The sequence below is a fragment of the Varroa jacobsoni genome, unplaced genomic scaffold (genome assembly GCF_002532875.2).
Source record: "Varroa jacobsoni isolate VJ856 unplaced genomic scaffold, vjacob_1.0 contig03226, whole genome shotgun sequence".
Lineage (NCBI taxonomy): Eukaryota > Metazoa > Arthropoda > Arachnida > Mesostigmata > Varroidae > Varroa > Varroa jacobsoni.
Window position 1 is genome coordinate 1 of NW_019214981.1, and position 24,392 is coordinate 24,392.

The 24,392-nt window shown below is 38.7% G+C and overlaps 3 protein-coding genes and 1 long non-coding RNA gene across 5 annotated transcripts; 1 reads left to right on the top strand and 3 right to left on the bottom strand.

The window, feature by feature from the left end:
* Nucleotides 1-821: 821 nt before the first annotated feature.
* On the bottom strand, nt 822-4,945 carry LOC111272782 (suppressor of cytokine signaling 7). The gene is made up of 5 exons (XM_022854410.2): nt 4,733-4,945; nt 3,247-3,667; nt 2,547-2,870; nt 2,023-2,179; nt 822-1,878 (listed from the first exon to the last, which is right to left on the bottom strand). Exons 2-5 carry the CDS (start codon nt 3,516-3,518, stop codon nt 1,723-1,725), a joined length of 909 nt encoding a protein of 302 aa, XP_022710145.1. The 5' UTR covers nt 3,519-3,667; nt 4,733-4,945; the 3' UTR covers nt 822-1,722.
* Nucleotides 4,946-5,227: 282 nt separating this feature from the next.
* On the top strand, nt 5,228-7,121 carry LOC147751816 (uncharacterized). The gene is made up of 2 exons (XR_015315837.1): nt 5,228-6,070; nt 6,452-7,121. It is a non-coding gene; the product is annotated as an uncharacterized LOC147751816 (long non-coding RNA).
* On the bottom strand, nt 7,052-11,796 carry LOC111272781 (uncharacterized). Of its 2 annotated transcripts, none has more exons than XM_022854408.2 (3): nt 11,236-11,796; nt 8,360-8,571; nt 7,052-7,970 (listed from the first exon to the last, which is right to left on the bottom strand). In XM_022854408.2, exons 1-3 carry the CDS (start codon nt 11,317-11,319, stop codon nt 7,619-7,621), a joined length of 648 nt encoding a protein of 215 aa, XP_022710143.1. In that variant the 5' UTR covers nt 11,320-11,796; the 3' UTR covers nt 7,052-7,618. The 2 variants fall into 2 exon arrangements, with proteins under 2 accessions (XP_022710143.1, XP_022710144.1); XM_022854409.2 differs by having other exon boundaries at nt 8,366-8,571; nt 11,236-11,769.
* Nucleotides 11,797-12,170: 374 nt separating this feature from the next.
* LOC111272778 (glutathione synthetase) lies at nt 12,171-24,145 on the bottom strand. Its single transcript, XM_022854400.2, has 8 exons — nt 23,861-24,145; nt 17,819-18,087; nt 16,845-16,994; nt 16,080-16,232; nt 15,369-15,702; nt 13,969-14,157; nt 13,662-13,833; nt 12,171-13,090 (listed from the first exon to the last, which is right to left on the bottom strand). Exons 2-8 carry the CDS (start codon nt 18,083-18,085, stop codon nt 12,952-12,954), a joined length of 1,404 nt encoding a protein of 467 aa, XP_022710135.1. The 5' UTR covers nt 18,086-18,087; nt 23,861-24,145; the 3' UTR covers nt 12,171-12,951.
* Between the last annotated feature and the right edge of the window lie 247 nt (nt 24,146-24,392).

Here is a 24,392-nt window from a genome sequence, read left to right on the forward strand (position 1 = left end):
ATAGCCAAGTTGAGCGCAACTGTAATAGCAACTTAGTGTTTGTCTATGTCTCTTACGTGAGGCACGCGGATGTTTTCGAGCCCCAAGAGAGCTTTTGCCCTGTATCATTTGAGTTTTCTATGCATTTATAGGGATATAGTTTTCCGATTTGCTCAGGGGAGCTTCGCCTAGTAGCTTCAAGGTTTTAGGCTATGGTAGTCGAAGCCAGTCTTAACCCGACTTGCCTTCTAAGAAAATGAAAAAGTACATTTGTCTGACCCATATGGTTTAGAAGCGACAGTAAAGTTGAGCACATCAAGAGAGAGACATGGAAAGCAGATTTTTCATCAAGGGATACGTGTACATACTACATATGTAGGATCATACAAGGTAAAGGGATAAACATGTGTTCTATTCGCCTATGAAAAGCCGCTGCCGTGTCAGTATAGAGCCCAGCGAAAAGACACTGCAACAAAACTTAGCAACAAAACAAATGAACAATATTTGTTAGCGTGCTCTACATAGTACTATCACACTCAATGCCCCTCCTTTAGTTGTTACTAGTTATTTTATCCTTTGATTATTTGACTCGAGGATACTGCAGATCTTTTGCATTATACTTATTTTAGATAATGAATTTACCGTTATTTAACCGAGTGCGTTGTTTCACACTTCAATAGAATTCTACGAAATCAATATGCGCTTTTAGAACGAAAAACTTCTATGATCCAAAGATCATCCTAGAAGGCGTTGAACGCCATAGTTGCCTGAGTTTTCATGGGCAGTTCCTATATATCACTCTCAAGTCATAGATGGGACTTGACATTTTAATCCAATTAATATTCATTATAATACTCTTTTCTGCTAGCGAATAGGATTGCGGTACCGGCACGTTTTGAATCAGAAACCATAAAATAGCGGTGAGAGCATAACCGGAACGAAGGCTAAAAATACCTACATTCGAGATCATCCTTAGTTCATGAGGCAAACATCTGAACACTTTTAACCGAAAGTTCAATCTATAATAGACTGCAAAAACATACACCAGTTTAAAACGATAACAACTACCTGACTATAGGATTTGATTTCGTTCTCTTCTAACTCATATCTCTCTAGCAAAGGTTGTAGAGCCCGGTGGCACTTACATAAAGGTACCGCAACATCACTGCACTGGTTGTGAAATCTCCTTTTTATATGCAGCAACACCAAAAATTTCCCGTGGGTGGCTTACCCCATCGTCTTAAGAAATTCATAAACAAAGGTCTCAAAACACATGATATCATTCATTACTAAAGTAATAATAATATACCTGAATCTCTTCTTCTTACAAAATCATCCTCAAAATCTCACAACGTACTTTTACGATTTAAAATTGTGGATTGCTACTACAGCACAAATTCAAGGTAATAAGCAGGTGCTCGGCCGAAATTTGGTCGCTTCGTCTATGACTGTGGCCGTAACTGCGACTATTTCCCCGTCATCGTCATCTTCATACTTTTCCACTCTGATGTGCAACATTCACACTCTGTCCAAACACCGCTCAGGACGAGGTGATTATATAACAAATGTACAGCCACGATTGCAATATGCGACAATGTCTATGTACTGCTGTATTAAGTAGCTGCGGAACGCCTTTTTCCTGTTCACTCATCTTTACAATGTCAAACTGCAACCGATACAAGAGGTCGGAATATATCAATAAAAAATCATTCCAGCCACTAATTAATCTTTGATGATGTATTACTATGAGCTGTCCACAGAATTATTGTTGTTACTGGTGCTGCTTGTATTGTGGTATTCTTGTTGTTGTAACTGCGAACGAGACTGTGATCTCGGCGGTTCCGCCTTTCCCTCACGATCTCCCTCAAGCAGGATTTCCTTTGTCGGCTCGCTGAAAAACTAAGCAAGTTTGAAGAACATATAAAATGACCATTTAGTTATTTGAACGCATGGATTAAAGTCAGACTTTGCACACCTATTGCAATAGGTCGCATTTATGTCCTCTATTAAAATACAATATGACACGATGAAGGAAAAACTCACATCCACAAGGTCGTCTTCGATGAGGTAAGTTGGTGTATCCAAATATTCATGCAACCTTGCCGGTAAGGGTAATGCCGGGATAAGATCTCGTCGCTGCCGCAGCACTTTGAACACTGTCAAACGACATAAATGCTGAAGTGAACTCATTCGTTTTAACCTGTAAAGACCAAGCACGAGAAGATAGCAGTATTCAAATTCATGATAAATGAACAGCGTATATATTTTCAGACGAATTATAACAAAGACGATATTTTCTGTGTTTTAAGATAGGCAAAGTCTGATTAAGGACCAAACTACCAGACTCTTGCCGCGTACTTCTATTACTTCTCCTAAAAAAATTTAGATATGTGTCGTATTGAATAAACGACTACGACTATAAACAAAATGACAAAACAATTTATTATTCTCCTAGCCCTATCCTGATAATAACTTTACTAGTGAAGCGATTTAAAACCCGATTTGACGCTAGTTAGAAACAAATTTGATCTATAATTTGGCAAAGAATAAATCCGTGATGAAATTACCTTGAAACAGGGTAGAGTAGTTGCACTCTCACTGGCCCTGCCATAGGCATAAGGTTTAAAAAAAAGAGATAACGACCCGACCGTGAATGCTCAACAGCATTTTCGATGAATTCAATGATGGTTTTTGAGTGAAATTTGTTGGTAAATCCAAAACTGAAATTGCCTCCGTGTTGTTCAATACGAACGTGTTTAACCTCTCCCGACAGCCTGAAGCTCAACGAAAAGATGTGATGTTCATCCGAAGAGTCTCGAAGAAGAAAAGATCCATCGGGTTCTTGTAGCAGTAATCGCTCCGCTACAGCTCCAGAAATCGGTCCCCAATACCTGCATTAACAGTTAAGTAAGAGTACAGGTTATCCTCAAAACAAAGCACATTCTTTCGTGTAGGAAGATAAATAATGTAAATATAGGGAAAGATAGACCAACTTGATTGACGACCAAATCTTAGTATTTGTTAACAAGTAAAACAGAACTTAGATTAATTGTCATTGACATTATTGGCCTCGATGACAGCGGTTTAACTATCCTGTAGCCTCTACTAAGCATTGTGCTACTATTTTGAGAAACGCCCAATAAAAATCCCAATCAGCTTTAGGTTGAGTGTAACCACAAGCAAGCTCTTAAGTATAATCTTTTGTACCGCTGATAAAAATATATGACAAGTATTAGCACATGAAATCAGTACTGAGGGGTAACGTACCATCCGCAGTCTTTCACCTTCTCAATGCTTGCGGCGTAATCAACAGCTGGAGGCCTTTTTTCGTCCTGTTGCATTTCTTCCTGTCCCTCCTGATGTGATTGGTGCTCGAGTTCCTGCTGTCGACTCCGACTTCTTGTGGCTTCTGGTTGACAGCTAACCCGATCATCTCCATCTTCAGTCGCCATTTTGCCTCCCGAACCCTCCTTTAGTCCGAGTGGCCTCCCGGCACTTCTCTCACAGCTTCTTTCCAATCGTTCACTACTCAAAACCATACTCCTTTTTATTGATGAAAATGGTGATTATAATTATATGCTGCCGATGGATAACAATGGCGGCCAGTGCTGCTGGAGTTTTGTCCTGCGCGTACCTCGACAAGCGTAAACAGCTGACAGCAGGGACAACACCGTTGTGCTGCTGCGGGCTTTGAAAAGCATGGGCACAAGCATTACACATATAAATAGCATTAGTGCATTGAAGATGTAGATAATAATGTCTGTACATGCATGATAGAATACCACTAGGTTAGAAATTATTGAAGAAAATGGTGGAGAAATTTACATATCATACCAGAATTTTATTTAAAATAAATCTTTATTTTGTCTCATTATTTAAATGTTACGTAAAGCAGAACCTTAATATAAGATTACGGTTCTGAAAGGCACCTACTCGATCAAAGTAAAATTGAGTAATTAACTGTAATATAATATATATAACTGAATAAACCTTGTTTGTCCAAAAAAGGTCGTTTAATAATTACTTGGTAGATGTATCGTGTATTATATGGTAATTTTACATAACTAATTTTATGAATAAGTACTATAGTAAATTTGGATTTAACGCACTTAGTTTCAATGTGATGATCAATATAGATTTAATAACTGATCGTAGATGGAATCAGATACGGGAAAACCGACATGGCATAAAATAATAATGCGTATCAAGTAAAGCATACTGTGTTTACTTCATCGAAAACGGTGTAAGAGATGGATAGCCACTCTCGCAAATAAACGTTAGATTAGGAGAAATAGAAATACAATTACAATTTTTGCAAAAATTAACCCCATCTAAGCCAAAATAATTTGGTGAATATTTTATATGTAGACCTATAGTCTAGCTATCATTAAGGTGCGGCGGTAAAAAAAATCTGTACAACTCTGATAGCACTTATAAGACACTCAGAATTCGAAACAAAGATGGTCGTGACGAGTCATGATGAATCAAGTGCACTGTGGTCTGAGGTTGAATGGGTCGGACTTCGAATGTGATCATTTGACGAATGAACTAGCTGAAGGGCTGCAGTTGCGTAGGAATGTATACAACATAAATAGTTGTGTAAGCTACCTGCTCTCCATGTATACTGTACGACATCTCATAAGATATGGACACCTGGTTCAATTGATAGAGCACTTTTTACTATCCCCTATTTACTGTAATTACATTAGAGCCATACTTGTGGCAAAAAGCCTTTCGACAAACATAAGCTTACCTCGCTACACAAATTAAACACAGCATGAATCCATTCTTCTTAATTGACGTGAAATTACTTAGAAAACAGCAAATACATTTTTAATCTAACAGTTGCTCACAATCTGACGTATCGCCCATTTTCCATTCGATCTAGGGAAATACAAGGCGCTGGCTAGGGAACATGCAAAGATGATATCCCCAAATCTCTAGGGATCAAATAAACGTCTGCCGGGCCCGCGAAATTCGATTCCTTTCAACTTGAACCTATCTACCATGGAGTCGCCTCATTGAAGCAATACCAAGACATAGGAATGTTTTGACTACTGAATATTACATTTCAAGTAAATCAGAGAGACAACAACTTGGATATTGGAACCTCAAGCCATACAGTTACCAGCTATTAATTTAAGCTCTTTAACCTACACATAGGCTAAAATATGAACACATTCGATTTAAGGTCCCTAGTATCCACCCTAGCTCTAACTAATTAGGATTTTTTTTAAAGCCATGGTATTTGCCTCGTCCTTTATATACATATATACTGGCGGTGAGTACATAATATCCTTTAGTCGGCGATGTTGTTGTAAGTTTCCAATGGTCAGAGCTCGACATTGTTGCAAAGTTGGTAGCGGAAGGCGAGGGAATAGATTCTTTGGGTCGTTGCTTCTTTGAGAAATTGCATCGGGCCGCAGGGGAAAACTTTTTAGCCGACCACATTAAAAAAAAGTTGCGTGTCAGGCGGCGGATTAGCAGCGGTTCCAAAACAAGGTCAAAAGAGTGCCCGGACCAGACAACTGCGACACCTCGAATAAAAGGAGATTTTTTCGAGAATTTGAAAGACCAAACGGGCTTTGATGGATGAACTTAAGCTAAATAACGAGCACGCTAGTTAATATCAACGAAACAGCGTGGCCACCTTTGCGAATCTCGTGAAAGCAACGAATACGACTGCATACAGCAGTTTGATCCAGGCGTTACACGCCAAAAGGTAATGAATGGAATCACGGTCTTGAGCGGATAGGCCTGGCCGCACCGGTTTTGTAGATAGAGAAATCGACGAGGCGCGTCATTAGCACGTGGGCACTTCCAAATCGACAACCTGCTCACGGGTGATCAGCTCTGATTGCATGCACCCCCTCGTCAGGTCGTTCCGCCGCGATGATTTCGTATTGCCAAGAAAATACTATACTATACGATGGCATTACCGAACGTTCTTCTGGCCCCTGGGACTTGCCCATCGTTCTTGTAAATCGAAACGGCTCGCGCGATTGTTTAGACCATCGAAGATTGAATGCGGTACCTTTTGAGCTGGCTAACGCTCCGGTTATATTCCAGCAGCACATAAAGCAGTTTTTGGGTAAGTTGCAAGACCAAATTGCCTTAGTTCACTTAGATGATATTAGTGCTTTGCAGAGGAGCCGAAATTTTTTATTATCTTTGGAAGATGCTTTCTGGTCTTCAGCAATGCGAATTTACACCCCAGAGAAATGCGCGTTCACTATACAAAGAAATTGCATACATTGGTCAAAGGGCTTATACGCAAGGCAACCTCCACGACCCAAAAAAGCGAGCGGGATATATGTTCGGGAGCTTCGCATCTGTCTGTCAGCTGTGAAGCTTCCTGGGGTCATCACACTATGGTGGATTTGTGCGGAGCTTAATCATAATCTCTAAGCAGTAGTACAATCTGTTTAAAGTGACCTGTTAGTTTTTCTGGGCTAACAAGATTTAATTTCAGGCCTCGCTTGAATATGCTTTCACAAACAGCTTAGTTCTGCAGCACTTTGAGGATTTACGAACTGAAGTGTACACCGATATAAACAACGCCAGGCTAAGAGCAGTTCTTGTCCAGTACGGAAAAAATGAAGAGCCCGTAGTGGCCTTTGTTTTAGGTAACTCATCAATGGCATTCGTCAGGAAGCCCACGTTTGGCTGTCAGCCGTACCTGTTAACGCGGCAATTTACGGTGATCACCGACAATAGTGCGTTAAGTATCAGCAAAGAAAAAGACCTCTGCCAAGGTTGGTCTAATGGGCCCAGAGTTGTTAAGATACGCCGCTCCGTTTAGGGTTGTTCCATGAATTCGAAACCCTACAGCTCATTGATTGTGTAGCAGTGCGATATATATATATCTAATTCGGTTAGATCCGGTGGGGATCCTTGCGCAGGTCTGTGGAACAGGACAAGCACGAAGTATCTAATACATTATAATATTCACAAACTACTAGTATAGTATTACATTGTAAATCTCTACTACTACTACTACTAAATACGTATGAATCTAAAACCTGATATGTCAAATTACAACACGTATCTTAATACAAGATCAAACTAAATATATACTTTGTAATAATAGTTTAGTGTAACTATTTATTAGATAAATATATACGTTTCCATGTACAATAATATCAAGTGGTAGCATTCATTACATGGTGGGTGCACGTGAAGACATGATCTCCGTCATGACTCCACCAGCAAGTTTAGCAACACATGAACTTCGCCACAAAAAAAAGCACTTTCGTCAAATGAAGCTAAGCTCATCACAAAATAATGCCAGTGATTAAACCACTCGTATACTGCAAATCAGCTTTTCAGAATCCCTACTAGTTTCTGTTAGTTCGGATTAAAGAAATGTTCTTCGCAAATGGCCGGCAAAATCACTCGATCGCATTTGGTCGTATGAGTTTATCGGCATTCTGTCTCTCCATGCAATTTTATCGTATTCACAATTCAGGCAAAATAGTGCATCCTTACAAGTGTATAGCTTAATCTATTTGTCTTAATGGTCAATTTCTGGCATTATCACAGCTATATGCTGCAGTTAATGCGATTGCTGCGACTGAATAGCTTGTTTTTTTTCGACCTGTTGAAATGAATTTTTTTCCATAACGTAGTATAACTTCGACTATCGCGAATGGTTATGGTGATGATGTTTGCTTCCGTGATGAGCTCCATGGTGTTGCTGGCGTCTGCTGCCGCTGCTCCTCTCGTAACGATCGTGACTGTGTCCCCCGTGGATGCCTCTTAAATTGTCTCTTGCTTGTCCCCCATCTCTTTGGTCCCTCCGGAATCCTCCGCGTGTTCCACCGTTGTTTCCACCACTATCATAGTGCTGCTGTTGTTTGATCATCATCATCTGCTGCTGTATCATAGCATAATGAATTCCCTGCTGCTCTAGTTGGTTACCGTAATTCATCAACGGTTGCTGCTGCTGCTGCTGTTGCCTGCCACGGGAATGATGCATTTCCTGCAAATACCTGAATGGTACGATGAGACGAGAATCATAGAGTAAGGTTTCAGTCACAACAAAAAAGTGGGCTCATTTATGACCGTTTTTAATTGCATATGTGTGCATCATACACGAAGACCTAGATCCGCGATGTCCCGATTTGCACGAGAAGGCTCCTCCTCGTCGCTTCCTCGTCGAAGGCAACCGTGAGAGAAGCGAGTCGAACCGATGAACGAACAGATTGCTTTATTTTTCTTGATCGATTGAAGCTCATTTGTTAAAGATGCAAGCATTACGCTTACGATCATAATCGTCCATTACATCGTGCACAAGAAGAACATCTAAACGCGGTATCACGCGAATACACGTTTGTATTTTGGCCTTTTGTTGCTGTTGTTCTTGTTTTAAAAGGCTTACACGTACGATTCCATGATGTCGCGATATTTGTAGTCTGGTGTTACGCCATGCCTTTGCTTCATGTTTAGAACGCGACCATAGAGCGAAATTCCGTCGAAAAGCGCGATAGCATAACCCACTGACGCATCATGTCGAAACGTCACAAACGCAAAAGGATTCTGATTACTGTTGCCCGGCCCCCTTTTCACGTTGACGTTCTCCAAAGGTCCAGCCTGAAATAGTCAGAAATGATCATATTTATCGGCACTAACTAATAATTAGTTGAACCAAAAATAGGGGATGCAAATCGTAGGTCATTTCTTGAAGGTGCGACACTGTTTAGCAGATAAAGTATTTTACCGTAAGATTTCAATACCCATTTTACCGCAAAAAATAAAGAGTCACAAGAAGAGTAACGGGGCAGATATTCATTCAGTTTCAAGAATTGCTACCTCGACTGAGAGGAAAAATGAGGATCTGCGTATACAACATAGTGTCCTCATTTCTGCAATACTTAATATAGCTATTCGAAGATTTACGGAAGTAGTGCATTTTAAGCTTTGGAAGCGTTGGAAATTACGACCGTGAACTATCATACATGCTTTATATCGACAGAAAAACAGATACGCTTTTTTCCAATTCTAACCAATTCTACCACACTGAGACAGATTTTCACTACGGGGAATTCAGAAAAACCAAAACGAGTCTCATATTCTAAGCAAAAAAACAAAAAAAAATTCTAGAGTGAGCAACCGCAGTAATTAAGCAGCGGCCCTCTGCTGCACTATTCAGATTCCCGTAAACCTCGTGTTCAAATAGTAACGCAAAAAAATATGTTCTGAATCAGTGGATCACATTGTATAAACCTCATCAATCATCAGCACAGCCTCGAAAATACCCGGTTTTTCGAAAAAAAACATACGTCACACTTTTTCCATCTGTATCACAGTTAAGAGCAGACTTTTGAAGCGCCTGATGTGACTTTTCTTTTTTTTTTTCTGTAAAGGTTTAAGTAATGAAATGTACATACGGGTAGCTCCACAAGAGCATAGTGTCAATCTGGACCAAGCGTAAACCTCAGCCTCACCAAATGGAGTTGTTCGCGTCAAAATTACTACTCACCAACTCTCAATTTTCTTCTCAAAATTTACTCTGAATCAGCCCGGATGTTCATTTAAAACTAGTATAGGCTGACAGGAGGGAGTAGTTAGTACTACCGAATATCAGGCTAGGGTCAGCTAGGTCAAGTGCCTTGCCTCGCCAGACAAGCTAGTTGCTCGCACAAAACTGTGACCCCTCTTACAAGAGTCGAGATCTCTTTTACATCTTCCGTACTTGTAATCAATGCTAAAAAAGCAAACCTTCCTATGTCGTCTCCTACAGATAGCTTTCTTCTTTCTGTACTTGGCTTTTATAGTATGGGTGAGCGTCGTACATGCCGTCAGCATATGAAAAATTATATATTTAAAACCCGCAGGGAAAGGATACAGATTTTCAGTGAAACTATCACCTGTGTAAAGATAGATTTGAAAACTTCCGTAACACGTAAGGATCTGTGTACGGTAGTACATGAGAAGCAGGGCGTGCAGTCCAGACCCGTATGTTAAAGATCATGTCCCTTACTTCCAGTCCTGGCGGAAAATTAGGTATTTCCTCCCACTCGCCGCACCACATTTTCAAGATTTTGCTTTCCGCATCATTCGTCGGATTGTACCAAAGCATGCACCTCTCTTCAGGTCCTAGACAATAATGCCTGCCACGGTCAAGGCCGCGTTTGTGCTGACCGTGCGGTAGCCTTAGATGGCCCTAAGCGCGAGGTTTCGCTGGACGCCTTTAAGTAGCTTCTTAACCGGTAGTCCTTATACGTTTGGGTAGTGTCTACACAAACACCCCGAAGAGCACAATCGACTCTGCTACTACCATGAGAAATCTCCTTATTCTTTCCCCTGGACCATGCATGTTTGACAGTATACTGGCAATTTCCGTGGACGCTCTAATCGCTTTTGTGACGGCTTACTTGATGTGCTGCACTCCCTTCATTGCGTGCCCGAGTCTAATGGCTAGGTATACTGCCCTTTCCACCAGATTTATTCTTTACCCGTTAAAAGTGGGTCTCAAACGCTGGCGTTTTCTCCTACCGAACAGTAGTATTTCCTCTGATTTCCCAGGGCCAAAAATGGTCCCTCTTCTTTTATCCATATCAAAATCTCTCTCAGAATCAGGTTTGTTTTTCTTTAGTTTCTTTGCGATTCGGCCTTGCACTGCGACAGTAAGGCCGTCGACATAGACAATAATTTTTACTTTCAAAGGAAGATCTATTAGCCTTAGCACCCTATCATATGCCAGGGTCCACAGAAGAGGGCCCAGTACAGACAAGTGTGGAAACAGAAAACGACGTGTTATAAAGAGATAACCGAGGGTGACCTAGGTAAAAGCTGATTCTTTTCAAATTCTGGTAGGATACTCAATGCTGCGAAAAAAAGGTTGAATTAATACTATGCTTTTTCAGCAATTTGATGAAAAGACAGAATCTTAATTTTACGCAGACAGCCCTATGTGTCCAGTCAGAATGAAAAGTCTTCAATAAACTCAATTTTAAATCTGACAAATCAAGTGCGATTAACTAATTTTTCTCATTACTTACTTTGTCATGGCTAGTAATTGCTTTAAGTTAAATTAGAATGAGTCTCAGAAGAAGGAGTTGATTCTTCTGTACATACGCATTCTCACTCCTTCAGTCGAAACAGTATTTCTCACCGTATCACGTATTCCCCAAAATTATATATTTCAAGTTGCCTTGCAACGCGATATATAAAAAGAATAATAATGACTATATTATACTAATTAATATCATTTGTATAATGAGTCTGAAGGAGTTATCTCTCAGAACTATTTACCTGTACGAATAACTCATAGAGAAGATCTTCGTCGATATTATCAGACAGATTTCCAACCCACAGGGTTCTAGCCTCGGTGCTCATTCTACCGCTGCTCGCCCAGTTTCACGATGATAAAACAGATCCTTTCGAGAACAGTAAAAGATTCCGCAACGTAGAGAATAATTATAAACATAACACGCAATGTTTATTTATTAGCTGTAGCAGACGACTCCAAATAGATTGTTCAAGTCCGCGCAATTATTCAAATACGGTAACTAAGCCTGCATATTGCACCTTATAGAAGTACCGAAAACGTTTTCTTAAGGCGAAAAATGCAAAAAGTCGTCAAATGCTGAATAGAAATATATAATGTCTGATGTGTGAAAGATACGACGAAAGGAATCATTTAGAAAAACAGATGAAACACTACGTGCAATTAATGGCAACCGTCACACTTAAAGAACGTAGCCACTGCACTGTCAAGAGTGGTTCAATAAACATTTTGCCAGGAAACAACTGCGTGGAGTCAACTTCCTAATTATTCGTAACTACGGAGTAACGACCTAAGGAAAAAGGGGTTATTTCTATTGATAGAGAGACAATTTTTAGCGATGCACACATTTTCGATTCAATATAGATCAATTAGTTTTACGTTCGTGTGGTATCTGCCAAAAAGATTAGACTACAGTTAACTACGCAAAATTCTATGCAAAATAAGATTCACTTACAATGTACGTCTACTTGCATATTTATAGTATTTATTTTCCTAAACAAGAGTTCTAAGTAATTTTAGTGATTAAATTGCCAGGCTCTATAGTTGCGAGCTGAAAAGATCGTCTAACCGGTGTTTATATTTCGGATATCATGTCACTGCGTAGTTCTTAAACTGCATTGTGTTGTACCTAAGATTGAATATATACACTTATATATAGAATACATATGAACTACACAAATTAATTTTTAAAAAAGTTTAATTTTAAAAAACATGACCGGTAGTAGAAATCGTCAAATCATGTGAAGGTAGCAAGTGTGTAAAGAATGTTCAGATTTTTTAATGTAGAGTAATTACTTTCTTTGACATAATAGGTGACAAAATTTTCGAGCGGAATTTCGTACTCAGGATTGGGACTCAATCACTGCTGCTTGAATGGACATATAGGTGATTGGGTCTCGAACTCACTGCCACCTAGACCGTTTTGTGCCTCGCGCGTCTATTGGAAATGTGCAATAATATCTAACATCTGTAGGTTTTTTTTTAGATGTAGTACATTTTATACACACTAGTGTCGAATAGTTACGCCAGGATCAGTCTCTTTGTGAAATGTCATCATGTGTGTGGGCAAGTCATCAGATCTAATTTTCAAATGCAATCGTAACTAAAACCAATGCTGTAGGTATGTTAAATTTATAGGAATGAAATACATAATAAATGTAATTAAGATTAGTATCACTACGCTGATAGCAACGGTGGTTTGGAATATTGCTGAGAAAAAAGTATGTACATAAATCTTATTTTCAACATCCATACTGCTTTACAACTAAAGACATCTCATTAGTGCAAGAAGGCAGAAAGCTATATTTCATGCAACAGTAAAAGTACAAATGGCGACGAATTCTTATGTCACACTGTGTTCCCTCCGTTCGTGAGGTACAATACTGTGGGAATAGTAGACACTTGGTCAACGTTGCGAAGAGTCGACCCACTGAAATCTTAATATTCTCTCTTTTTGATGTTTATACGAGAGACGGACTGTCCAAATGTCCGTATCCAGCCGCAATTCCTCCCTCCGTAGACTTAGCATCCTTTGCTCGAAAGATCCAACCACAATTCGCTTCATTATGTACAATCCGTCGAAAATCGCCTAACACGTAACTGAGAGGTAAATGAATGTCAAATATAAAAGTTGTTAATGAATATGCTCTCACTAATGGTGTTTTGCTCTGTCTGACAGGATCATATCTTTTTCGAAAGGTAAGTTATTATGGTATGCTACTACCTTTCCTTAATACATACGTGGTACAACTGCGATAGACAACTATTGTCTCAAATAAAAGCGCTATCTTTAGTAGAGTGCATTTATTGGTTAGTGCCATACTTTGCAGCGATCCTGTGCCTAATGCAATGATTGAAGCAATGCAACGACGTAAACTAAAATTGCGACTGGAACAACGTTGGTTTGTAGTCTACGCGTGAGCAGTTTATTAAAATTAGGTTAGACGTAAAGGCTTATAATACAGGTCTTAGGATCAGTAGCATTAAACAGTTCACTATCAGTCTAGTATAACCTCTTTCTGCATTGATGGTCGTGCTCTAATATCTATACGAAGATACAGTTGAACAGAACCAAAACTGCTTAACTTAAATACAATGTAAATTAGTAGGATAGATGTTCACAGGATATTTACATACGCAGATATTTCAGATAAAAAAAAAAACTACTTACCCAAATATACCAAGTTCATTTGCAACTTCGGTGAATGTGATTTTATCCCGATTAACTAGATAGTTTTTACAGGAGACGGGTTCGATAATGTCCATGGCTATGAACTCATGTCGCCTAGGCGCAGGTAGGGATTTTAGAAATGGTACAATGTCCCTTCCGTATATGTTATGGCCTAAAAAAACAACCGGACGTTTTATTACATTATAGAGGCTTTTAAAATCCTTCTTAATAAGGCAATTTGTAGGATTGCTATCGACAAACATAGTGACGACTAGTGATTACGGTTTTTCCTTTCCAGTCGACTTACCTCCACCCTCCCTTTGCGGTTTCAGAACAAATCTTTCGGGGTCTGCCAATACCATTTCAAGGGTCTTTGCTTCCTCAAGTACATACAGACCCGCGAAAACTGACCGCACCCTTCGCACTTGCTCCACATCATCACAGAACCTTTCCAATACGCCGGGCCTTGCTAACTCTTGTTGTATTTTTTTAGAACCTGCAACCAAAAAGTTTTATTGCAGGATGTAGTTTTATCTAAATATCCTTCGCGTAACCATGCCGACAGATGTGGCCTACTGCTATACTTGTACTGTTAAAAAAGTCAGTGATCGAAAGCAGTGACGACTGTAGAAGAAATGTTCATCACAGAGGCCAATTATTTCCAACACAAATGAAAATTAACTATTGTTTCACTCGGAAACGACTGTAGCAAGCGTGCGCTGATATTCGACAATATCTTTCAATGTTCATTGCAAACAGTCCAGTCTACTCTAATATATAAAGCATCAAATTTACCCACACTCTTCTTAAAAAATATGTTTCAAGGAACTCAAGCCTGTGTCCGCATTGCCAAGTAACGAGTCTACGGTCCCTGAGTGGAAGAGGTGCGAACTCATGCGAAAAAGCCGCAGCTAGCGCTTCCACCATTTTTCAGATAGGGTCTGTTTACATAAATGCCTTTGGCCTCATATAAAAAACACACTTTTCCCTTAGTGATGTGTTGTTGACTATTACTACATTGAAGATCATTTTTGACACATGCTCTGGCAAGTCGATGAATTCCTTTTAAAAAACGGTTCGGATGCATTTGATATAATTGACCTACACACGATTCAAAGTATTGAATATTCATTAGTGAAGAAGATTGTACATGAAGCTAAAAAGATGCCAATTTGGCGAAGTAAGTTTGGATCTTATTTTAAGGTGAAGATCTCTATTTCGCTAATTTTTTAATTCTTCTGAACACGCTCAAAAGTTGTGTTTTATTAATATTCCTTTGGAAAGGCACCCTTATATAGATCTCTTAACATATAACCTATTTTTTAGTCATGTTTTTTAATGCTTCTTGCAACGGCGGTCATTCAAGGATGCAAAAAAGCAATCATCTGCCTTAGGGCAAGTTCATTACAGTACATGTTGGTTTCGCCAACAATTGTTTAATTTGATTATTGATCGTTAACCTTCGAAGGGTTCGTTAAACTATTCGATGAACATAATCTTCTAGACATCTATGACATCTGCTGCGACTTCTTTCTCGTTCAGAAGCTAAAAAAGGTGCTACTCTTTCCAAAATAACTCTATGAGAACAGCACGTATTTAATCGAGTTTGACTAAAATATGGCCACGGCTCTATGAGGCTTGCGTGATGCTAGCTTTTCCTGTAGATCTAACCATCAAGCCGACTTTGGCTACATTGATCGGGCTTACCAGAAAGGTGCCATGCGATGTTGGGACATTTAATCGCCCTGCTCTTTTCAATCAGTTCTCGTATTCTCCAGAGCTCTTCCGAATTAATTTGACTGGGGTCATACCATGTTCTCATATATACGACGGCTATCTCGATATTATCCAAAAAAAGTTTTCCGTCCTTCACGCAAACTCGGAGTAAGTCGGAGTTCTTTTTCCGCACAATAAGATGCGTGTCGATTCCGTACTTTTCAGTGAGCGCCAGCTCTTTTTGCCTTTGATCGTACGTATTGTAGACAACATCTTCAACAACGAAGCATATTACCGCCTCTCTGTTACCATAAGCCTCCCACGCCTAGTAAAAGAATGCACATGCTTAGTCCAAATAACATTGCCTAGATGTAAGCTCGTTAAATGATGCACTATGTTTTGCCATCTAAATTGTTTCAAAATTTTGTGCAGACCGCCTTGTAAGTGACACAGTCCTTTAAGGATTGCCCTCGTGTAATACAAGCTGAAGTCGTGCATTTCAACGCGTATATAAAAAGAAACTATTGTAAACACTAATTTAGCTTTTTACGCACACATAGAAATAAGTTGCTCAGTACACAATTGGGCCAAAGAGGCATCAAAGTTCAGTGATGTCACCACAGCTCACGTAACGCCGTGACCTTTGACACACGAAAAATTGTTGGAGCTAATATTTTTGAAGAAGCAGCTTCATTTTAGTACCTGAGCCAGTCCAAGTGCAACGCGAGTCCCAGCGTTTTCTGGCAATGCACGGCGGAAGTTATGAAGATGTAACTTCGACATGATGTATTTATGCTGCGCAAGCATGATTGGAGATACTCCACCGAATCCCGCTGATATCGTATTGACCTCAATCTGTAATGCTCCAATAATTAATAATAAATAAATAACCAGAACCTAGCTTAAATCAAGAGAGGTGTCCTGACATTCTGACTCCAAAACATGGATGAAGTGCCCTTTAGAAGAAAAATGTTCTTATGGAAATAATAACACTAATAGAAATGCTAGTTACGTTGAGGACTAGAGCAAAACATTTCGGTGTCAACGTTTGCTGCCTTAAACTTCAGCCTAAGATTATTCTGCATGAAAAACTTAACCCATTGATAGCATTGATATAAACATCCAAACATGATCGTCGTGTTTTTAGTTATACCGCAATTTTCATTTGGCGTAATGCGGATTTATAAATTTCTGCTAATTTTCCTTACTGACACGACTTTCTAAATAATATATAATAATCATATCATAGCAATTTCCGCAAAGGCTACTAGTATTACTATGATTAGTCATTTATATAAAATTAGAAAATAGGATAAAAAAAATAGGATATATTAGAAAGACTTAAAATAAGAGGCGTCGAACTGCGACTATCATTACATAGTAGACATTCGTAATAAGTAAATCTACCTTACACTTAAAGGATGGGTGTGTTGGAAAATGGAAAAATTATTTTAGAAAAAGAATCACCTGTTTGGCGAGGCCATCATGTCCAACCATATAGTCAGACCTCATGATACAAAGGGAAAGGACATCTTTTTGAGACTCATAAGTACGTTCGTAGATTTGCCAGAGTCGTCTGGTCCATTCGTCAAATTCGCATATTTGTTGTAGACTCTTCTAAAAATTAGAAGAAAGACAGTTATATGTATCTCAACGAGCTTCATTCGTTCGATATAGGGCTTTGCTTCTTATGAGAAGCTAATCAAACTTTGAGCATTCGCGCACTTACTGTGTTTTTTTTCTCTATCTACATATGCAAATTAAATAGTTTATACACACGAATTGTGTAACGCCGTCGCCAGGTATTTGAAACAGTGATCCTAAGTCTTTTTTATCAAAACGTTTATAATAACCGAATATGTACTTTTAAACTAAAATTTAAAAAATTACACAGAGGACTACCTGCAAAACTGTTAAATTTCGGTTTATCTATCATAGGGCTGTGTGACTTTGAGAGCACCATGTATTTCGATTTATCGAATTTAGCAAACCTGTTTACAGGTTCCACAAAAATATTACGAATTTTTTAAGCGCTGTTAATTTTTCTAATGAAAATCCGCAAAACAATAATGAACGATTCGTTTCGGAATTTAGGAAAACAATTATCCCTCAAAAAGCTACTTGTAGTTTGTTTTGATGACTATACTTTATTTACTGAAGGCATTTCTCGCAAATCCTGAATTTAGAAATTTGGCCAATTAAAATATACAGGTAGCGCTTTCACAATGCGCCGTTCAACACATTGTTATTATATGGTATTTTTCTGAGAATAACCATAAACATGCCTTTAGTATCGCTGTCGACACTAGATATGTGATTAATATAATATAGGTACACATAACTTTAGCAGTGAAAAGTTGTCTAGACATCTAATTTATAATAATAATACTAATAAATAAGAAGTGTTGGTTGGTGTACGTAATGCCTTGTAGCCAGCTAACCTTTAGAAAATCGAAGTTATTCGAAACGCGGTAGTAGATCAAATTGATATCTTTTTGAAGTTGACAGACCATATCGTATTGGTCCTTCGGCCAAGGCGAGGGTAATAATGCAAATGGTATAAACGTGACGGAATAGTCGTACGGTAAAACTTTTCTTAGCTTGAAGACTAGACCATGGCTAAATGCGAAGTCCTTAGCATCTTCCATGAGATCGGCCAATACCACTTCGTCTAAGGGAAGAGGCACCACGGGGCAAATTTTGTCCATTTCTGAAATCACATGTCAATTAAATATATATGTATATATCGTTAATTATTGTTCTATATATATATATATATATATATATATATTTAAGGCTACTAAATCAAGGTATTAAAGATGCGATATTATGTAAGTCTGGCAGTACAAGGCGTGATTCAGTTGTTTTTTGACAATAATTATCGTCATATTATTTCTTATTCCTACCCATCATATTTATTTCATGAACTGTATATAAAATACATATATTTGGCGAACACTGATTTGTACGCTTTGCTGGCGACTTATTGATTAGGTCGTTCTCAGTCAGTTCTCGGAAATCTTAGAAATTAGTACCACCGAACTAGAAAAATGCGCCTAACGCGAGTATAGGACAAAAATACTCTTGTAACTGTGTACTATCCTACTGTCTGCTTTTCCACTGAGTGGGCTTTTGTCCCACCAAAATCCCACAAAGCTTTGTTTGGCACAGTCTCCTATCCTTAGCTTGAACCATCAAACCTATGCCGTATTTTATGTGATGAGCGCTCGTACTATCGCCTAGATACAGCCTTATCCGTGTGAATGTGTTTGATACGGGTAAACGAGAATACATCAATCCGGGAGCTATTTTGATTTGTGAGTGCGATTGACAGACCGAGATTGCAAAACGCACAGCCGAGGCCTAACGAAGAAATATCAAAACCCGCTTTCGGTTCGAGCTGCGTAGTACCTCCTCTGGTGGACACTTCTGCAGAGCAACTCGAAACATTGCCTCTCACATGGTGCTTCAAATCTCCGTGAAAATCTCCATAACTCATCAAAAGAGGCAAAATTACTCAATCAAACAGTTTTCTCAATAAGACTATAGGCTGTCAATATTTTTTTTACTCTTTACGATGAAATAAACGAAAAATTGTATGCAATATCGGGAAACAGCTGATTACGAACAGGGGAAAATGTATGAATCTAGAAGAACATCCATACTGAAAAGGTTCCAAGCAATTCCGTCCCAGAACCCAAAAATTAAGCACAGTGGATCAACAGTTTTCATTATATGATTCTTTGCTGGAAGTTATATATAGTTATAAACATAAAGGCGCAGGCCCTTTCTACACGTGCATAATTTCAGTTCCAGTACCGTATGGTCTTATTGGAAAAAATGTCTAGCTAAATTGCCCCCTTAACAACTAACTTTGAACAGAACTTAGAACACCCTACAATTTTATATTTGTACTGATCAGTTTCACTAACTCACACCAACAATATCACACATAGGAATAAGATACATGCGCAAGCAGAAAGGGGTCTATCCCGTTCAAAAAAAAAGAGTTCTTTAGCACGTAAATGTCATAAAAGCACCTTCTCGATTTACGTTAGCCTGCCTGGCTTGTCCTATTCTAACAGTTCTGATATCGCACCACAAGATCTGTAAAAATGACTGCGGCGGATTGAGATTCCTTATGTGCTGCACCGATCGAGCCTCCGTTCGCAAGGACTAATAAGCTGTTTCAACATGTTAAATTTTGAAAATAATCGGTTCTTACTAGAAACGTTCCTAGGTAAACCGATGCCATTTAGGAAGTTTGAAGATTCTAGTTGAATGACGACTATCTGAGGAAATCTGTTAAATGTTCGTAAAGTGGGAGTTCATACGTGTACAGGGGCAAGCTTTTTTCAGTTCCATGGAAGCTGTATCTCTATTATCTATGGCCACATAAACAATGTCTTTAACATAAACTAAGGCGTTGATGCATACAATTATATTACCGAAACAGCAAAAATCGGGAAAAGCAATTTTTTTCGTTGATGTTCAATTTAGTTAATTTGATCAAATATCTGATTATCCTCTAATGAAAAAACTCTTATTTGAAATTGAAAAGATTGTCTGCTGTATTTAAGATTCTCAAGTACCGACTCGCCTAGTTGCAGGGCACAAGTCGATGGCAATATCCAAGACAACGTATTAATGAGTTTGATATATATGTAGCGTTTGGTATTAGAGGGTCAAACTAGACAAAATCTGTATCTCAAAGAAGACTTATATAAGTACCTCTTGAGAGTTACATATTATACCGAATGTACTAATTTGCTTTGGTTCAGGATCTACCAGGCGGGATCACACGAGCCTAAAATGCCTAGGTGTATCCATATCAGCGTAAAAATCTTCATCTCTACTTCATCATTAGGTTGAATTGTATGTTTTTGACATTGACTAGGTGAAGAATAGAAGAACGATTTTGCGCCATAACGGCAAAACTGTTCTATTAAACTGCTGGACTGATTCAATAAATAACCATGCATTGAATCAAATTAGCTTCACTACGACTTCCCGTAAAACAAAACCTATAGGACGGTAGCAAAAAACAAAAATTCTGTATAATCTTGCCCTGATTACCAGAGTGAAAGTAGCGCCACAATATTATCACAATAATGGCCCTCTTGGTAAATGAACGTTCCTGCTGGCTTATCTTTTTCGATGACTCAATCATTATTTGATCCCTTCGTGTCTCGCCACTGCTGAGAGGGTGCATCTCTGAAGCTATGTCACATTGCCCTTGTGATAGCTGATACTCTTTCTGAAGAAGTTCTTCCGTCTGCACATCGCCACTCTGCTCTTCGTCGAGTACTCTTTTTTTAAATGTTTGTAGTACGAGAAGCTGGTCATATTGTGAGTAGTAGTGCTCGTAAACGGTGTCCTTTTTAGGCGATTTCAGGCTCTTTACTGCTAAATGGTCTTATTTTGCTTTAAGAGAATTAAAGATAGCACATCTACCGTTTTCTAGCTAACCTGATTAGTAAACGTTTACTGAACAATTATTTGTGTAACCACTATATTTAATATTAGCAGCTGGTCGGCACTACAGCAGCAGAAACTCTTAATAGCAGAAAACATCGTTGAAAATTTAGCTAGATAGATGAAAAAGGAGAGCTGTAATAAAGAGCTTAAATATGAGGTCCAAACGAGTACGAATACAAGGGGCAAGGCTTTGCGGGGCTAAATAGCGCTAAAAATATTAATGCTGCTGTTTATTGACTAAAGACTGCCTGTGTTCTTATCATGAGCTTCTTTTTGATTTTCACTCTGGTTTCGTAAGCAAAATAACTTAATTCTGACTAAAGTGCTTGTGAGTTATGAACTACACATGAGATTTTAATGCAGGCCACACATAATCAAGTTAAAACCTGAATATGAACCTGAACAAACAATCTTATATTTTACCATAGGCTTGGGTTGACCAGACATAACAATTTTTGAGTAGCTATTGGTCGTTAGTCCCCCACTGTGTAAAATTGACTGCATAATGTAGATGCAAATACTTTCTATATGGACACATCTGAAAAAATAGGACTGGTTAGAGACGGCTTTACCTTTTACTATCGGGAAATTTTATGATTCTAAAGGCTGTTGTCAGAAAAGGGTATGGTATTTTAGCCTATTACTGCTTGATGGCCAAAAGGGGAAGCAACTATAGTATACATATAGTTTTTCTTTTAAGTTTAAATTTAAACTTTTTTCAAGTGTTCCTCACAACAGTTATATATCACATGGCAAAAATTTAAATCAGCGATTCATGTTTTTTTTTTTCACCAAAACGCATTGATTAATTCTAAATGTAATAATTATATTGATTGGCTATAGATTTTTACAAAAAGCATACATTTTCTAATTGTTAGACGTGGTACATGGTTGTTCAGAATATTAGTCAGGAAGACTCGAGTGTCAAAAGAATTACTATTGAAGTAGACTGTGGCCCGAATGACGCCGGCACTATCCTGTTGGCCGTTCGGTCGAAATCGATGGCTCTGGAGCAGTAATATATATGTGTACTAGCGCTAGCGTTCTTGTATAAAATCGGCATACAGTCAACCCTGTAAGCCGCAATGTACGGGAGCACAGGGACATTGTTATCCTTGCTTCCCTGGATTCACTCACCCTTGCGCAAAAAAACGACCCGTAATTTTTGGAGAACCTGCGAGAACTTGTAATGGGTGGGAGTTGCAATCGCCCAGGTCTCGAATTCAATTTAGGACGTGATGTTACAGCCGTGGCGGTGTAAATTAACGAAATATAAAACGCTCAGCAGCTCATTGGGCCTGGCTCGATTTTCGAAGTCACAAAAATTGATTGAGGATAGAGCGCAACAATGGACGTCCGGAAGCTCGCATATACGATATATCTGCTATAGCTACTTCGTTCGACCGTTTGATTATTGCGCACACCAGCTCTCCTGTACGTAGCACTACGAGCCTACTCACTATACATAATACGTTGTAGAGAATTTTCGACAACTGACGAGAGATTTTCAAACTTTTGGTATCTGTTCTTTGAAAAAGTTCATTCTACGACGCCCTTTTTTAACATCTCTCTTTTCACAGCAATTATAATTTTCTGATTTGTTGTCTACGTTGTAATTAAAAACTACAAATAAAAGCATTTAGTTTTAAATAGATGTTGCCTACGCCTAGATATTGCATAACAGGACGACGTAACCTAAAAAAAGTTACCTTAAGCAGTTCCACGCAGTACTTCCAAGAAGGCAACGTCAGAGACTGAACGACAGATTATATCATGGCACTGTAACTAAGCGCCATATTAGTTCGATCAGTCGAGGAGCTCTATCGAATATCTAAATGGGGATAGATTCTTAATGGATCTTTCAGGGTAATAAATTGATTTGCATCTATATTATTATTACCGAACTACTGACATCTGCCGTGTTGTTCACTACAAGGTATCAGACCCATCTTATTGATTCTAAGGTATTATTAGTACGCGCGTTAACTGTTGTAAGAGGTGCACTTAAAGCCGTAACGCTATGCTTATGCGTCACTGAGTAGCGTCACAGAACTCGATTGGTTAATTTAGCTGGCCATCGTCTCTGAGCACTTACTTCGCTATTTGTCAAGTAATTAATTTACTAAGTATCGTAAATGTAACAACAGAGATTATCGTTTGCAAAATAATGACACTGCCCATTCCAATTATTATATTTAATTCAGCAGATACAAACGTTGTTAGCTTTTACAAACGACTACAAACGAACTCGAGCATTTTAGCTCTTCAATCTAATAAAATAACGTAAAAAAATAGATCGAGCGGAGTCGTTTGCTGATGGTGATGGAGGGATACGATGGTGGTAGACTCGACGAGCTCACCATACGCCAAATGCGGTACGTTTACTTACGTCATATGTTCAGTTAATTGATGGTTATGTACTAGTTTCAATAATTTGCATTGTTGATATCACATCACTTCACAAAACTCTTTTTTTACCCGCGCTGGAAATATAGATATTCTTAATGACTATAAAATTTTCGTGCTTTTTTTAATATTTATTTAATTTATAGAACGTTACTGATTCTTACAATAAACGATCGTAGTGTGTTACGGCGACACGCACAATGAAAGCTTTTCGCGCAAAATATGTTAGAGCTACTTTGCACCCAATAGAGAGCAATAACCTGCCTGGTCTCGCGTGAAAGATGGGCGAGATAACCTTCAAGAAATGATCGCGCTAGCGTTTCTTGTCAAACAGCCTTATACGATACTGGTAGATCCCAACGGTCTTAAATGGCAGTAACCATTAAAAGAAGGATTGAGATTTGTTTTTTGCATATATCATTTCGATTCTCAACGGCATACAATATAACCACCGTGATTAAAGAAGCATTATAATTGAGATTTTAAAAAAAGCGTGTTACCTATTAAAAAAACTTGGAATAAAACTCAATTATTTATGAAGAGCTAAAATTACGGTTAATAACAAAAAGTAAAAGTTATCGAATTATTCACTTACTTACCTTTGACAAAAAGCCCTATTGCGTCAAACGGTTGAAAATAATAAACTATTCTGGTACTCTTCACGTTGTGAAGGGCGGTGTATGATCAATTCAGTGGACCAACATTTAGGGCAGCAATGGAATACGCTTGTATCACTGCCCTCGAAACAGCCTAGTACTTAACGCTAACGAAAACTATGCGTCTCTCTATCCTGCAAGTCACCTGCAGTGCGAGTCGGACGCCAGAAGCGGCAGCGAGAAAAAGGAACTCGATGAAATGCAAGTTAATGAACCGGCAGTCAGCTGACAGTTTACAAATAATAGTTGACGTATGCCGACTTCCCTTTCCCGTATTGCTCCGGCGTTATGAGTAAGTGAGAGTGCGTTGCTTGTGTGAACTAGCATGGCTTTTCCGCTTCGGGACAATGCCCAGCAACTTCTCTTTCAGTCCCAAACAACAGCATTGGTTAATAACCTCGTCCGAGTCGTTGATATGTGCAGTAGCTCGAGAGAACTAAGATTTATAATACTTTATAGGATGCGACATCATGAA